Source organism: Micrasema longulum, unplaced genomic scaffold, assembly GCF_059751315.1.
Source record: "Micrasema longulum isolate JH-2025_06_02 unplaced genomic scaffold, ASM5975131v1 h1tg000952l, whole genome shotgun sequence".
NCBI lineage: Eukaryota > Metazoa > Arthropoda > Insecta > Trichoptera > Brachycentridae > Micrasema > Micrasema longulum.
Window position 1 is genome coordinate 254694 of NW_028278143.1, and position 16431 is coordinate 271124.

At 32.6% G+C, this 16431-nt stretch overlaps 1 protein-coding gene across 1 annotated transcript; it reads left to right on the top strand.

The window, feature by feature from the left end:
* Positions 1-837: 837 nt before the first annotated feature.
* Positions 838-16222, top strand: Rab11 (RAS oncogene family member Rab11). The gene is made up of 6 exons (XM_088232147.1): positions 838-1114; positions 5820-5941; positions 10009-10241; positions 12705-12820; positions 13195-13336; positions 15096-16222. The coding sequence occupies exons 1-5, from the start codon at positions 1075-1077 to the stop codon at positions 13326-13328; spliced, it is 645 nt and encodes a 214-aa protein (XP_088088273.1). The 5' UTR covers positions 838-1074; the 3' UTR covers positions 13329-13336; positions 15096-16222.
* Positions 16223-16431: the final 209 nt, after the last annotated feature.

A 16431-nucleotide genomic window follows, 5' to 3' on the forward strand; every position in this document is an offset into this window, starting at 1 on the left:
AAATTTCTATTCATTTTTGTAGTATATAGAACTGAGAACTATGTTGAGTTTAATTTAAGCCCGTCGTCTTTGTTTATGTTATTTGGGTGTCTGTGTATTTCAATTGCCTCTTTTATTATTTGCGCACTGTAATTACTGGGTTTATGAAAGAATTTCGGTTCAAATGCAAAAAAATGTCCGGTGTTTATAAAGTGTGCTATTGCAGATTTGTCAGGATGCCCGAATTTACACGCTGTTTTGTGTTCGTCAATCCTTTTCTTTGCTATGGGCCCTGTTTGCCCTTTGTACACTTTATCACATCCTTGGCAACTTAGTTTAAAAAACAGCTTCCGTTTCCAGGGGATTCTTATTTTTTGGGCTCAATAAATGGTTTTTCATTTTTCCTACAGTCCCAAACGTTGTTCTAATATTATGTTTCTTCAGCACTTTGGCTATCCTGTCAGTAACATTCTGTACATATGGTAGGTATGCAGTTCCTCTGGTAATATCTTCTTCCTTGTTCTTCTTTAGCAAACTATATAGCGACTCTCTTCCATTCTTAGATGTTGAAATGAAAAGAAAATCAAATCCAACACACACTGTATCACCCAAAAAAGATACATATTGACTCTAGTTATACCTCAACTAATAAGCAATAATAATTTCAAAAACAAAACATTGCTTTATTTATAATAGACATATAGATACTGGAGAGGGAAAATTATTGCTTGTTCATTACCCCTCTTGTTTATAATGAACCGAAGTACCAGAACTATATTTTTTGTAATGAAATTTTGCTCCGTTTACGAACACATATTTGTCAGTACTAAAATCACGCCGCTACGTTGACGCTTGCGCTTTGTGAGGGGCGTAAAAGTCGGCCGCCATATTGCGAATACTTAGGAACGAATTATTTTTGTGAGAACTCTGTTTCATCCGTGGAATCCGTTCGTGTTTGTGGCATTAAATGATATTTATAGTGTAACAAGACATTTGTGCTTTTATTTTACTCCTCATTTTCACTACTTAATTTGATAATTTGCTTTGTGTCGAAGATCGTAACACCCTAATAGGGTGTAAATTCCAACATCCAAAATGGGCACCCGAGATGACGAATACGATTATTTATTCAAAGGTATGTAAAATGATTATCAGAATATAATATTTGCTGCCATTTAACATGTAAATAAACACTACAATACAGTCTCAACTGATTTTAAAAGGCGCGTCGGAAGTATATCCCTCTGTTCTTTGATTATAAGAAATGTCAATACTACTCAAAGAGGACACAAAAGTTTTCAGACGGCGATAATGAAATCATTGACGTTAAATTTTCTCGCACATATAGTCCTAATCATATTAATGCATTCTTGCGCAAAATAAAACCAGTTTCTTTGTTATAATGGCGTTCTGTCATCTGAATTTTATTACCTTGAAAATCGTTAGCTTGTCATTCCCACCAGCTGATAAATGTAGTTAGTCATCAGTTCGATTTTCTCTTTGATTTGCTACATATTTTACTGACCCATTGGAACTATAAAATACCTTTTTAGATGTTGCTTTCTCTAAGCGTCAAAAAAATCTTATTTACTACGCATCTAGTTAATTCATAGGTACTTTTATTATTATGTACGATTTGCGTCTTATTTATTTCGGAATAAATGGCATTTTCCAAATTTTCTTTAATTGTTAAGTTATTTAACGTTAAAAACATTAAATGTAAGTATTAATAAAGATAATGACTTTTTCTTTGTAATTTAAAACTTTTCTGCAACATTCATTTTGTTGACTTCCTGATAAGTAACATGATTCTTTATAATGCTCTACCGAATTTATATTAATAATCATTTACCAAGTATTCTTTATATTGGTCTGATCTATCAGAAATGTTTTTAATCTGCAGCTAAATTGAAGGTCAATGTATCACTCTTTAATATTTATTCAAAATATCACAAACTCGAGATATGAACCACTCTGTTCCCCTTATTGTAATACTTAGTGGTTCACAGTTGTATTGTATTGAAAAAACAGCCATGTAATACATAATATATAGCCATTAGTCTCCAATTATTTGTGTAATACACCAACTTACCACTACACTACAGAGCAAATGAATCATACAGCTTCTGAAGGACCAATTGGGTATCTAACAATCTATTTATGGACAAGGAGTTTTTTTCCTCAAACACGCGCTAAAATTAATGATAAAATGCCACAGAGACATTTGAAATTCCATTTTCAAATTAAATAAATGAAGGGTACACGGTTAAAACAGCCTCATTGCATATTTTTTTTTTCGAGATATCAATGCCATTTTTTTCTCCCGGATGAGTTCAATAAAATGGAACATTCAAATGAACAAAATGATGCCTTTGTCTTATAAAATTTTATGAAATAATCATGGGGTGCCGAAAAACAGTCAAATCAGTTTTTGTTAGTTCATATATATTTTTTGTTAAATACATAAAGTGGAAGTTTTTGTTTTTTATTATTATTATGTATATTTTTTAATTGTATGTAAGGATATATATTTCATTAATTGAAAACCTCTTTTATTATACCCAACCCAATATCCCACAAATATGGCTTTTATTCTTCATTTTGCTCTCTTGTACTACTATAACTACTACCACTGCCATATTTTACTGTAGGGGTAGGCAAAGAGGTCTATCCTGACATACATTCCTAGCTTCTTCCACATTCATACATCTTGTTATGCATGCCCTTCGGTTGTGTCTGCTTTTGACTTGACCAGACTTGAGATTTTGATTTATTTGATCCTGCCATGTCTTTTTTGGCCGTCCACGTCCTACTACAAAATTCTCTATTAGTTAATGAATGAGCCCGTTGGCTCTGTGTGCCCTTCAAATAATATATACTACCATAATATTATATATAAGGTCACGGTTTCAATCTCTAACTTGATAAATAAGATGAGATTGTAAGTATTTTTGTTATTTCCTTCATTTTTCAATCAAGATATCATTAAATGCATCTATTCATGCACAACTTATGCATTATAATACAGAAAATAATTAAAAACCTAGTACCTACTTACAGGAATTTACTTTAAAAATTTCATAAATAAGTGTATTTTTTTATCCTAGTGATTAAAAAAATAAACGAAAATTGTTTTGGTACACCGCTTCCTATTTGGTTTCTTTGAAAATATTTATTTATTCTATTTTATAATATAATGTTCTCCTTCACAGTAAACTTTCCACTTGCCCTACTTTTTATATGAGGTCAGCTACACAATTTTTACTTATATTTTATGGCTGGAACCTAAAGCTGACTTACTTATCTTTGACCAACTTTCAGTTTGACAAAAACATAAACTGACCTCTTGTTTTTGAGCAAGATTATTTATATTGGTGTTAATTTGGTTTCACACTTTTGGATACCGATAAACGAACATGAAAATTAATTTTTTGTTTAATATTTTTTTTAGTATGCTAATTTGATTAAGAAATGGTTACTTAAGAACGCAATAAATAAATTTGTTTTGAAAGTTATGTCTCCAATTGAAGCCGCCCAGATATAATTCTCTAGGAGTTGTATTGATTTGACCTTTACTCTCCACATTGTTATCTAGTGGCAATGTTCCCATTGTGTTATATGAAACTAACTTTGTTTTTTTTTAAACTCTTTAATACTTGCAATAATTAAATTTTTATGTTAATTTTAGCACAGTTTTTATTTGGCTCATTGTTTTTAATTACCATGTAAAAGTTATGAGTTGTCTTCGAAGACAATAGCTGTGAATTTTATAATCTAGTTACGAAGTTGCAAAGTTTATTTTTTTAAGTGTTTATGGAGTTTAGATTTTTATTGAGTGATTAAGTACTTACTATGTTTTAAATTTGATTTCAGTCTAATCTAAGTTGTACTGTTTTAGTTCATTGATTCAACAGTAACAAAAACTAAGTATATTAAAGTGTCAATCTATCGTTAAATCTTTTTTTTTAATGAACTTCCAAACTTCAAATTTCACTAATTTGAAGGTTTTAGTAGCATTGCAGTTTTAAAAAAAAAGAATTTTGGAATTAAACTAACTAATCAATAAAGTTTTAACAGTTCTAGTTAGAAGACTTAAAACAGCAAGTTCTTAAACATAGGCAGAGAAAGGTCGTATTCTGATTTTTGAATTTGATAAAATTCAGCCATTTTAAAATAATGCTATTTTTCCTTTTCGTCCATCTGCATCTATCAGCATTCGCATCGTAGATCCTTTTAGCCATTCATTTGCTGTCCATTCGCTCTACATGTCCAAACCAACGCAGCACCCCTTTCCTAAATGAAAATAAAACTTGAGAAAAAAGGACTTACTAAATTTTCACTTTTATTTATAATTTTTACAAGTTTTGTCCAGTCTAAGTTTATATTGTTAGATGTAATGTTTACTTATCACTGGTGAGATATTATTCAATTCAGCTAAACTCCTAATATCAGTTAAGTTTATTCTATTATTTATTGTTTCAGCATTTACTTTGTGGAAAAACATTAAATATTCACAGTTTTATTATTATTATTATTATGATTAAAATTTCCTATTAACTCTTCTATATTAGAGGTCTAAGGTTCGGCCCATATGTATTAACTGATTTTTACTCTCTAAATTTTATACTTTATGGAATTTCACAAGCTTCAATATTTATATTATCTTAACATATTAACTACTCTGTTATTTGTTGTTGTACTTCTTATTGGCACATATTTAAATAATATTATCACTGTTTTGCTGCTGCAATTCTCACGAAATACATTCTGATTAATTATTCTTATCAAAGTAGCTGTTTTTTTTATTGCTGTCTATTTTTTTTTCTTTACAGTAATTATTTTCTTTTTCATCAAATTGTTATTATCAGCCTAGAGTCTTCTTAACACACTTTATGCGAGAAAGGTACACTACGGCTCCACTTTAAAGGCGGGAAAGGTAGATCTACTCGATTATTTCGTCCGAGTATTTTCCAAGTACACATACATCTATAAAAAGCAAGATAAGCTGTCATTTCTTTTACGTACACGCATAATCTTGCACAGCTCTTATGAGAATCTGTGCGTAAGATGATTTGTTTCATCAATGAGTTGATAAATTATATCCATCTTCTTCTCACACATTTTTATTATATGGTGAGCAGAATGGCGACATTTTTGGATTGTATTTTTTATTATATGGATTGTTGTTTGTTCGTCGTTCTGCGAATATAGACAAATACCTATATATTTTACTGTCGTGTAATAAATATATTCGACTTCTATTCTTATCTCTTGTTACATTATCATGAGCAATACATGGTGTGTGCATTCAAAATTTCACTAAAAAATAACTGATATATTAGGAGATAGGGTGATTTTATAAAAGTAGTAATTATTACATTTTTCATCGATTTTTGCTCGTTATGTTAACCTGTTACATTGCAGCGAAGCTCGCATAAAATGCGTTAAGATGGTCTGTTAAAACAAATTATCCAGATTAACGAGTGCCAGAATTTACCTAATGTGATGAATATGCGGGAATCCGGATAATTGGATTAACCATTAAATCAAGCCAATGTTTGGAAAGAAAACACAAAAATTACTCTAAGATAAATTTTTCATTGCTTTTGAAATAATACAGCGAATTAAGATCACATTAAAAACTTACTTAAACATGTCCAGCTAAGTTAATTTCTTGAAGAAACTCTTTTACGAGCAGCGAAGTCCTGCATAGGATTCGGATATTTGGCAATCCGAGTGATTGGCGTTGTAAATGTTATATTCATACTACACTCCACCTTACATTCCCTGATCAAAGAATTCCATCTACATAATATTGTATTGTTTTTTTTTTGTTTCAGTTGTTCTAATAGGAGATTCCGGAGTGGGAAAAAGTAACCTTCTGTCTAGGTTTACAAGAAATGAATTCAACTTAGAATCTAAATCAACAATAGGAGTAGAATTTGCGACTAGAAGTATAGAGGTGAGCTTATAAATTATATTGAAATATTGTTCTTCATGAATAACACATGACACAAAACGCATTTATTCTGAAATATCCAATTATGTATAGCATTTCCATGTCTCGTATCTTTTTATATGTAAATATGTTTACCTTGTTCTTGTTTCGCAATTTCCTTACTTATTTAGGACTATATTTGTACAACTGCTATAATTTTTTCCACGTTGTTCACTTCTGAATTCTGTATTGTATTATTATTTGTTGTTCGAAGTAATGTCCCTATAAATAGTGTTGCTTCAATTGTACAATTGAAAAATGAATTAGCAATATTCAAACTCTTTATGTATCTTCTTTTCTATAAACTAGTATTAGTTAGATGTGAACTCCTAATGTACGGAAATTTGAAAAGTAATGGTCTTAATTAAACAATTAAGCCTATTTAAATTTTGTATAAACTACTGTAAACACTAGAGCTTCTTCTGGGTATCAAACTCAGAAGCCCTGTACAATAAGCCAGTGGTTAGACCGCTGAATTGTGATGTGTTTCCTTAGATAAGCACTCCTATTCCAACTTAATATGAATTAATATTTAGATATTTTCAACAGAGATGAAGCTGTTTAGAATATGGAAGTCTGTAAGCGGTCACTTTACACCATTCTGCCTATAAGTAGTTTTCCATATTCTCAACAGCTTCATCTCCATTGAAAATATGTGTATATTCCTGAATCTTCAACTGCAGGATGAAAGAAAAAAGCAAACGAAAAAGGCGATCGTCGGTTACAAATCTCCTATTCTATATGGATACTTGGACTGAAGAGTGCAACAAACATCATCCTACAGAATAGATGTCATATAGCTTGATTATGAGGAAGCATTTGATTGAGTACCAATAAAACTACTCTTGTCCAAATTGGAACATTTTACTTTTGTGTTAGATTGAGGATTTGATAACAAATAGACCATTTCGAGTGAGAGTTGGGTAGAATCTCTCAGACCCTCTTACAGTTCTGAGCGGAGTGCTTCAGGAATTACTCACTGGCCCTATTCTACTCGACTGATTTGACGATACAAAGTTGTTCGCCAAGAAGCCACCAGCAAATTCGAGACCACCCTAATCGGAGTGGACTAAAGAATGGCTCCTAACGCTGAACCTTGAGAAATGCACCATTCTACACATTGGCCTTAGAATTCCCAACATAGTATAATACTGTGGATGGAAACCTAGTACCAGCGGAGACTTCACAAAAAAATTCAGAGTTGGTGATAATTTATGGTTTTAAATGAGAATCACATATTATCAAAATTGTCAAATATACCAATTCCCTTCTATACCTTTCTCCCACATTACCCACGACTTGTTCCTCAGAATTTATTCATGGTATGTTTGTTCACTTCTGAAATATGCCTACCAAATCTGGAGTCCCTATTTTAAGAAAGACGTAGAGTTGATGGAGTAAGTCCAGAAAGGGGCAACTATAATGGTAATAAACATAGTAAAATCAGTGTTAACTATGAAATATAATCATCATTCATTAAATTTAAACATTAGCTCGCCCCAAAAAGAACTTCCGGACAAACCGTGTTGTGGAGCAATGAATTAGCCTTCCCGGGAAAGTAATGAGTGCACTCTCGGTTAATGCGTTCAAAAACCGCCTGGACAAACACATCGATTTATAATGTTTTCCTTTTACTTTTAAAATACAGTTCATTAGATGTACACGAACCAGCTTAATGCCCTGACTCATAACATTATTTATGACATTTCACCAAACATTTCATAACGATTATCGTGCCTTTATTACTTCAGATACTGTTACACTAATAATAAGTCCTCGAACAGTTATGTAATAATGATTAATTTATTCTTTCCCCTATTTTGGTATGTGCAAACTTTGTTTTATGGAATCAACATATACAACCCTGATACGGAGGCTACTTGAATAACTACACAGAAACTGGTGTTAGTATTGACACACCCACACATCCTCATTACTGAATAACATGACCAACTCCTTATACGGTTGTGACCATTTTCCATTTTATTGGATTATTTATTTTTTGGTGGTGATTTGGCCATCTTACATTCACATAATCATGTCTCCCTCTAATTGGATTGACTACAGTGTGATATTTTGAGCAGTGTGTGCCAAGTATGAAGAAATCATATTTTAAAGAAAGTAAAACTATTTGCTTATAGTAATTATAATTGTGATTTAGGCTAATTATTTATTTTTACTGTTATACCCACAATGGTTCAGAAGTAATTTACTAACACAATAATATATAAACTATTCACAGAGGTTAGATTTCTTTATCATCAATCTTTATTGTATTGGAATGAAGTCTCATTATTGTCACAGTTGTAATTAATTCATATTTTAATTGTCTTCTTGTCATTTCCTTTACTTCACAAAAGTCAAAAGGTGGAAGAGTTGAGGAAATGTGAATGTTTAAATATGGGCCGAATGGCTAATGTTATACAGGTGTAAAGTGGCCACTTTGACCAGCCAATGACAGATCATAAGTCCTGTAAATGCCTAGACTTACATACTCCCTTCTCAAAAACGTTTTCCCTCTGTTCCAACAAATTTAGAATATTATTTTTAATTACATTAAACACTTATTTTTTTATTTTGGTATTCAAATGTAAATATTCGTGTTTTGTGGAACAAATGCGGCATGGCAGCATGGATATATACCGCTAAAAGGAAAGAGCCATTATTAGTGTAGAAATGCACCGTATTTACCACAATGCCAAGTTCAAGGTATTCAAGATAATAGACGCGTAATGGGTACTTACTTATGTGTGTATTATCTTCATATGCCTATGAACACCGACAGAGCGTAACACCAATCAATATGCGCATAAAATGGTAATCAATTCTCTATGCATACTTATTTTATAGTTCATTTTCCTCACACTGCTCTTTAAAATATAGGTCAATAGAATGTGAGAAAATTAATTTCTATTTCAACTAATTTAAGTAGATCTTTATCAGTTTGTATGTTTTATATGACTAAGATTTATTTTTGATTATGAAATTAGCCTCTGAAAGTAGGTTTAGAATTTAGTTTGTGATGCTGCAGGCCATGGATCACATGTCTGAGACTTACTCTTTCGTTTTGTGACAATGTGATTCCTTTTTTAACTGTTAGACCCATTTGAAAAATAATGGCGATATTTTTTTATTCACATTTAATTAAACTGATTATTTATTTTTGTCTATTATCTTGTCATACGTACTAGACGAATTACCCGAAAGATGTCTTTTGATCAACCATCGATAAAGGCATTTGTAGGGGTTGGAAGTATAAAACTATAAAACGCATTATAATAAATATTATTGTTAAAAGCCTTCAGCATAGAACTATCTACAAGCAGTACAAATCTGTGAAAGTGAAGTGATTCTTATGAAAAAAAAAAAAAATACCTCAATCTAAATTTAAATCGGTTTATGATATTACTTTTTAATGATTTTTGTCACATATTATATGACAAAGGCATATCCCTATATATAAATTTTAGTTGGGTTGTGGTGCCATATTAGTTTCACCGACTACGGATCAGAGGTCTGTCGTTATAACTACACCACCACAACTGTAATGACCTCCAAGTTGAGATTTCCCAGTAAATGAGGAAGTTCAGTGATTTTTAAAAATTATTTTATGTATCGTATTATCGTTGCTATGATTTTTTAATGTTTTGTATTTTTTTAATTATTTCGCGAGTGACGTCACTAGTTCTCTACAATGAGGTGTTCTGATTGGAGGGTTGGCTTTCTGGAAACCGGAAATGTATCACATTACTCTATGATTGGTTGATTTCGGAGAAATACGGACGTCGTTCAAAGTAGTTCATTTTTTCATACATTTTAGAGAAACATCCTCGTACAATTAAATGCTCTAATTTTTAACGCATGTTAGAAAATATTTTTTATATTCAATTTCCCATAACATCGAACGTCTCATTAAAACAACTAATATTCATTCAACAAATCTGTTTTTATACTAAAATTCTATCTGTGACAATAAGTAACTAATTTTATTTATTTTCCTTAACATAACTAATCTATAGATGTGATTTCAGGTGGACACGAAGACCATCAAGGCTCAGATTTGGGACACAGCGGGCCAGGAGAGATATCGCGCCATTACCTCGGCCTACTACCGCGGGGCCGTGGGGGCACTGCTGGTATACGACATAGCCAAGCACCTCACTTACGAGAATGTGGAGCGTTGGCTGCGTGAGCTGCGCGACCATGCTGATCAGAACATAGTCATCATGCTGGTGGGAAACAAGTCTGACTTGCGCCATCTAAGGTCAGATACTTTCTATGTTTTTGAAAGAAAGTTATATGCTTTATGATTTTTCTATAAAAATCATCTGGTTATATTGAATTCCAATTTAGTACTATTTACTTATTTTATTGCATAAATAAAAATACGTGTTTAAAACCGGGGAATCTATCTAAAACTAGTGATAATAATAAAAATACTTAATTAAAGACCAGTCTGACAATGTCGGTCACGACGAAACCCGGTCACTGGTAAAAAATTTATAAAATAATTATAAATAAAAGTGGAATAAAACTATAAAGTATTTTTATTATTATAATTAAAATGCAGTTCCACCAAGAAATATCAGAAGAAAAACTCAATATATTAAAACTAGTGAATTAGAAAATTAATACGGAGCGTCCTCTGGTTAGGATAATCTCCATCTAACATGGCTCAGCCATGTTGATTTGATATTTCATGGTTCATAGCAATTTGAACATTTTGCTAAAAATAACAGTTCATATTGCTAAGAGTCTTCAACGGCTTGCCGCAGAAGCTCGTGGAATAAAAAAAATGGAAATGAAAAGATGGATTATGGAAGTCCATAATCCACATCCGGTAAGTTCTGGAGCAGTTAGTGGAAGATTTCATTTACAGTATACGAATAGGACGTTGAATACCCACCGACTCAACTGGAAAAAAGAGTACCTAATTTCTGCCTCGATACAGGGTTACCCAGTGAGGCAAGTAATTAGTAAATAAAATGTGTCAAAAAAATAAATTCACCAAGGTGGAAATGAATTTATTGATTTCATTGCGACTTAAAATAAAAAATATATTATGGTGTTTTAAAGTCAATTTTTCTATTGGGACATAGTAGATGTAGTTAACAATAAATAGCCTTTAATAAAATCTATTGGAAACAAATAAAAATAAAGTAATTTAGTGAAATCCAACCACCCTCCACCATATAAAAACTTAGTCAATTAAGATTATTGAAGTTCTTCCCAAAACACTAACAAAAACATTATTTTTTCGGTATACTGGTAAAGCCCTCTAAATGCATTATTGCCTGTGCTGAGAAAAATCTATTTGAATGTTTGACTCAACAAAAGTCTTTTCTGGTCTAACTTATATTGGACATGGTGCATACTCATGAAACCATTTTAATTCCTTTAAATTGTTTCACTGGTTAAGATGTTTTAAAAATCTGCTAAAGAACTTTTTTTAAGTGAGCTTTTATGCATGATAAAACACAGGCGGCTCCTGGCAAAAACACTGGCTGTGCATTTCCTTACATTTTGTCAACTGGAATATTTAGTTTATGATAAGTTTGATATGGTTAACGGGCAATAAGAATATGTCCAATGATAGCCGTTAATGCAAAATACACCCCTGTTTTTGTTTGCATGCTGTTTTATATGCACCAACATTATATGCATCTAAGTCTCTTAAATTCTCACTAACTTTCTGGCCGTACGCATGTTTAAAGTGACATTACAAACAAAATTTATTTCTGCGCAGACGCGGACTGTGCATGGGTATGTACATTGTCTTCTCCCTCTAACACACGATTCACCGGTATGCAGCATAGTCTAGTTCGCTCAAGCCACGATTTGAGAAGATCTGATATTCTTCATACAAATTCATAATAGAATTTCGTGCAAAACAGAATATGCACGGTGGCGATTGCTCATGCGTAGACAATATGAGATAATCGTCCGCTAGAGTTGATCTCGGCATTGCACTGCACTTATGCACCTACTAAGGAACCGCCTGTAAAACTAAGCCTCTGAGGATTTAAAGGTTGCGTTGATAAATCCTGAAAAATGGCATATAACTGCATTTTTAACTTGTTTTCCGAAATTTTCTCATTTAGAGGGTTTTTATCAGTATATTGATGATTTCATATTTCCTCAATTTAAACAATGTTACCTCTTTAATGTTCACCTAATAATAATACAACTAATAGGATAAAGGTTACTTGATGCTACTTTCATTTGTAAACTGAGTGAAATCACCTGTTGTACCTGATTCTCAATGACTACGGATTTACCTTATTTGCAGGAAGTGTGTGGCTTGTGGCTATACACATATAGTGATTGATCAGTCCGAAAATGTGATGACACAACTTTGTGGTGGGCTCAGTTCTAATCAACATAACTTATTATCACAAAATATGGCATATTTATCAGTATTGATGAATTATTTTCTCTGTCGTTATTTTTGTGTATTTGGTCTGACTCAATTTACTATTTACTTATTTATTCCTTTAACACATATTGCAAAATAAAATGCTTCATGAAAAAGTATATTACAAAGAAGTATTCGGTATTAGCAAATACACCACAAGATGATGTCATTTCTCCGTAGGTTGTCAGCTTGAATGTTTTTATTATTACTGAATTTTTTTTTGTTAAATCCACAAAATATCTTCTATGTAGTAAATAAATCAATTTTAACATTATGATAATTATTGTGTGATTTTATTTTTGTTGTTTACAGATCAATTCCCACAGAAGAAGCAAAAACTTTTGCAGAAAAAAATGGCCTCAGTTTTATAGAAACTTCAGCGTTAGATTCTACTAATGTGGAGACTGCTTTTCAAAATATACTCACAGGCAAGCCATTATTTTACTTACGTATACCAATTTTCATATAGAATGTTCCTACAACACATTTATGTAAAGTTCGGGTTCTACTTTTGACTAGTTCGTTGTTTATATCAAGACATGATTGTTTTTACTCATACAAAAAATACAAACAATGTTCTAGATTTTTGTTTTCCAGTTGCTTATCTCACAAAAATAAAACATCCCACAAAATAACATGTTTCGATTTAGTTGTAATTTTACAACTTTTTAGAATATTTTCTAATCCATTTAAAATAAAATAATTGTTGTCATTAGAGAAACTTAACCATCTTCAGTCAGATTAAAAAAAAGTTTTTCATCTGTATATCGGCTAGTGTATAATATATTTTTTTTATGTCCAGAGATATACCGGATCGTATCGCAGAAGCAGATGCGTGACCCCCCGGAAGGTGATGTCATTCGACCTGAAAGAGTTGAACCCATCGATGTTAAACCAACGCAGGCCGACAATGTACGGCGTCAGTGTTGCCAGTAGGACAAGAGGTAGGAACTTGCTTTACAATATCCATATTAATTTTCACCTATCACAATAAATTAGATTTTTATTAACTTATCTATGAAACAAAGATATATAAACGAATACACAGTTATTAACTATATGGTTAAGTAGAAACGAGTTCTGCGTTTATCCGATATCAAATTGGTTTACTGAAATTGTTATTTAATGTTGGGGTTTTTTAAATGATTGTTCAGGATTCTGAATCCCCGATTTTCAAGCGCCTCTACACTTAATCAAAATGGCTTTTCGGGACTCTGCTATTCTGGAAATGAATTCTTGTAAATGCTGATAGCAGCAGATGCTCATAGAGCATCATAATCTAATATTATTTGCATAAGGATTATTTCTCGGTTATCATGCGAGCATATCTGCTGTCAAGCTGGTTTTGCAGTTTAGCCTTTTTTCTTTTTCTTTTGTTACCATACATCTATTCTAAGAAATAAAAATAAATAACTGTTAATTTCATTTACATTCATGTGTCAACCTTTAAAAATTACAAAAATATATCTATGGGACTTAATGATTTTATAAATTTGTTTCAACTAAGGGAAAAAAGAAAACTAGATATCTACCTTGTGATAAAAAATAAACAGTAATTTGGCCAAAAAATGCAAAATTGTAATTCATCTTCGAAATACTCGCCATCTGCGACGATACATTGATGCCAACGCTTAATCCAAGTGTCCATGCACTTTTCATAGGCCTCCAAAGGTATGGCCTTTAGATCTCGCAGCGAATTCTCTTTTATGGCATCAATTGTCTCAAAGCGCGTTCCTCTTAATGCCAATTTTAGTGTTGGAAAAAGAAAAAAGTCAGAGGGGCCTGGTCTAGAGAATACGGTGCTTGGCTGATGAGATATACGAATTTTCGGCCAAAAACTCTGAAACAATCACCGCTGTATGAAACAGCGTTTTATTGTGTTTACACCACAAATTGAATTGTCCTTACACATTCCTTCTGTGTTTTTGGGATAAGGTTTCGCGCGTGTGACGCGTTTCATACCCAAAATATCTCAATTATGAGATGCTCAATAACACAGCAAGCTCTCGGATTGGTACACATCGATTTTTCGACACGATTTGCTTTGCCGATTCGATGTTTTCTTCGGTACTTGACGTTGCTGGATGTCCAGTATGTTTATTATCATCTAAGCATTCACGAACGTATTTAAACCTCTTATACCATTCGTATGCCCGTGTATTCGACATACACGATTCTCCAAGGGCTTTATCCAACATTTTGAATGATTGACATGAAATTTCATTAGCAACACAAAATTTGAGGCGCACTCGTTGTGCCAATTTTTTATTCATTGTAAAAATCGCCACACAGCAATTTTTCGGCTCACTCGAACAGTCGCTGACCGAATACTGAGCATGCGATTGCCGTCAAACTTTGACAGATTGTCAAAAATAGTGCTATCAACGTGGCTACAAAATAAAAATACCGATTGGTGCAGCGCGGGCATTTCAAATGAGAAATTCCCGTTTATTTTTGTTCATATGGCATATAAATTAGTAATACAATATTTAAAATAATTTGCTGTGTGGTTTTCAAAAGACCTAACTAACACATTGGACTATTTAATATACACATGTATGTGTTTATACATAACTGAATAGCCCCTTTCCTATATCGTAACCATGTATAAGTTATTTCTTGGCTGACCATCATTCATAATTTGTTCTCTCTTCAGATTAGTAATAAAATTTGTTGTTTGAATTGTGTGATAAATTGTTTCAGCTGTGGAATATTGTGTTGGGGGGCTAAGGAATGGATGTGCCCGTATGGACTGGGCAGTATGAAGATGTTTGCTGTAGATATCCATTCAGTATATAACATTTATCCTAACGCAAATATTAAATTAATTCAAAGGTGACACGTGAGAGGACATATTTATATTAAAATACCAGAAGTATATTCAAAACACGCATATTTCATAGGCGACCACTTCATTGTATTGTCTTTCTGTTGCTGCCGATAGGTGACTCCATGTTCCACTCAATAGTAGCTCAGGTGAACACAGGGTCGTGCCACTGCTGACCACACTAGTAGCTGGTTACTGGTTACTGGTCGCTAGGAGCTAGTACTGGCATGCGTCTCCTCTGCCTTACATCTCGTGTACACTAACGGGACAGCGATGGCAACACCAATCAGCTGTAGTGTGTGATTATATATTATTAGTCATAAAAGTTAAACAATACGCTGGCCTTACTCGATCTACTTTATCTAATGCAACCTAGTTCCAATGGAGATATGAAATGGAAGATTATTATTGTAATTATGTTATTTTTAGGATATCAATTTATATTGAAACATAATATTATTAAAAACTTTATATTTTAATTTATCCATGAGGCAAACTGCCAGATCCACAAAATATCACTTTTTGAAGATTTTATTTATGGTTGGATTACCCGAGACCCGTGTACATATTGTATTTATGGACGGGGTATTCAGGACCCCGTGTACATAATGCATTATTGGTTAAGGTACCTAATACCCAGTTTATATTGTATGCCTGGGATTTCCTTAGACCCAATGTACAGCTTGTATTAGTGGCCTGGTGCCTCTGAGCACTTTAGACCCAATATACTGATTGTACAATTTGAGATTTAGATATACCTTAGACCCAAGTACATATTGTATCGATGCCTAAGTACCTTGACCCGATGTACAAATTGTATTATCACCCGGATACCCGTGACCCAATGTACAGTTTGTACCGAGTCCCGGAACCCATAACCCAGTGTACAGATTTTGCCATTTCGTTGATGAGTAACGACAGCCGGGATATTATTTGTAAATTGCTATTTATATTTGAAACTATTAAAATAAAAGTATTAAAGCTGACAATAGCTTTAACGTCACGTTTTTATCTTTTATTTTGTCATTTCACCCCTTACACCGAAACACAACCCACCGTTGCTTCAATGCTAGAACACACCTTGAACCACATTATTCTTTATCGTCTTGCGCAGATTTGTAAGTAAAGAAAATATTTTCTGTTCTGCGTAAAAGTTGTCGTGAAATGTGCGGATGATTTTAGTACTAAAACACTAAAATTACAGCTCTGAAT

Coding starts and splice junctions, on each gene's coding strand:
- Rab11 (XM_088232147.1), top strand. CDS start 1,075: ATGGGCACCCGAGATGACGAATACGATTATTTATTCAAAG. Junction 1,115..5,819: donor ATACGATTATTTATTCAAAG/GTATGTAAAATG, acceptor TTTTTGTTTCAG/TTGTTCTAATAGGAGATTCC. Junction 10,242..12,704: donor TCTGACTTGCGCCATCTAAG/GTCAGATACTTT, acceptor TGTTGTTTACAG/ATCAATTCCCACAGAAGAAG.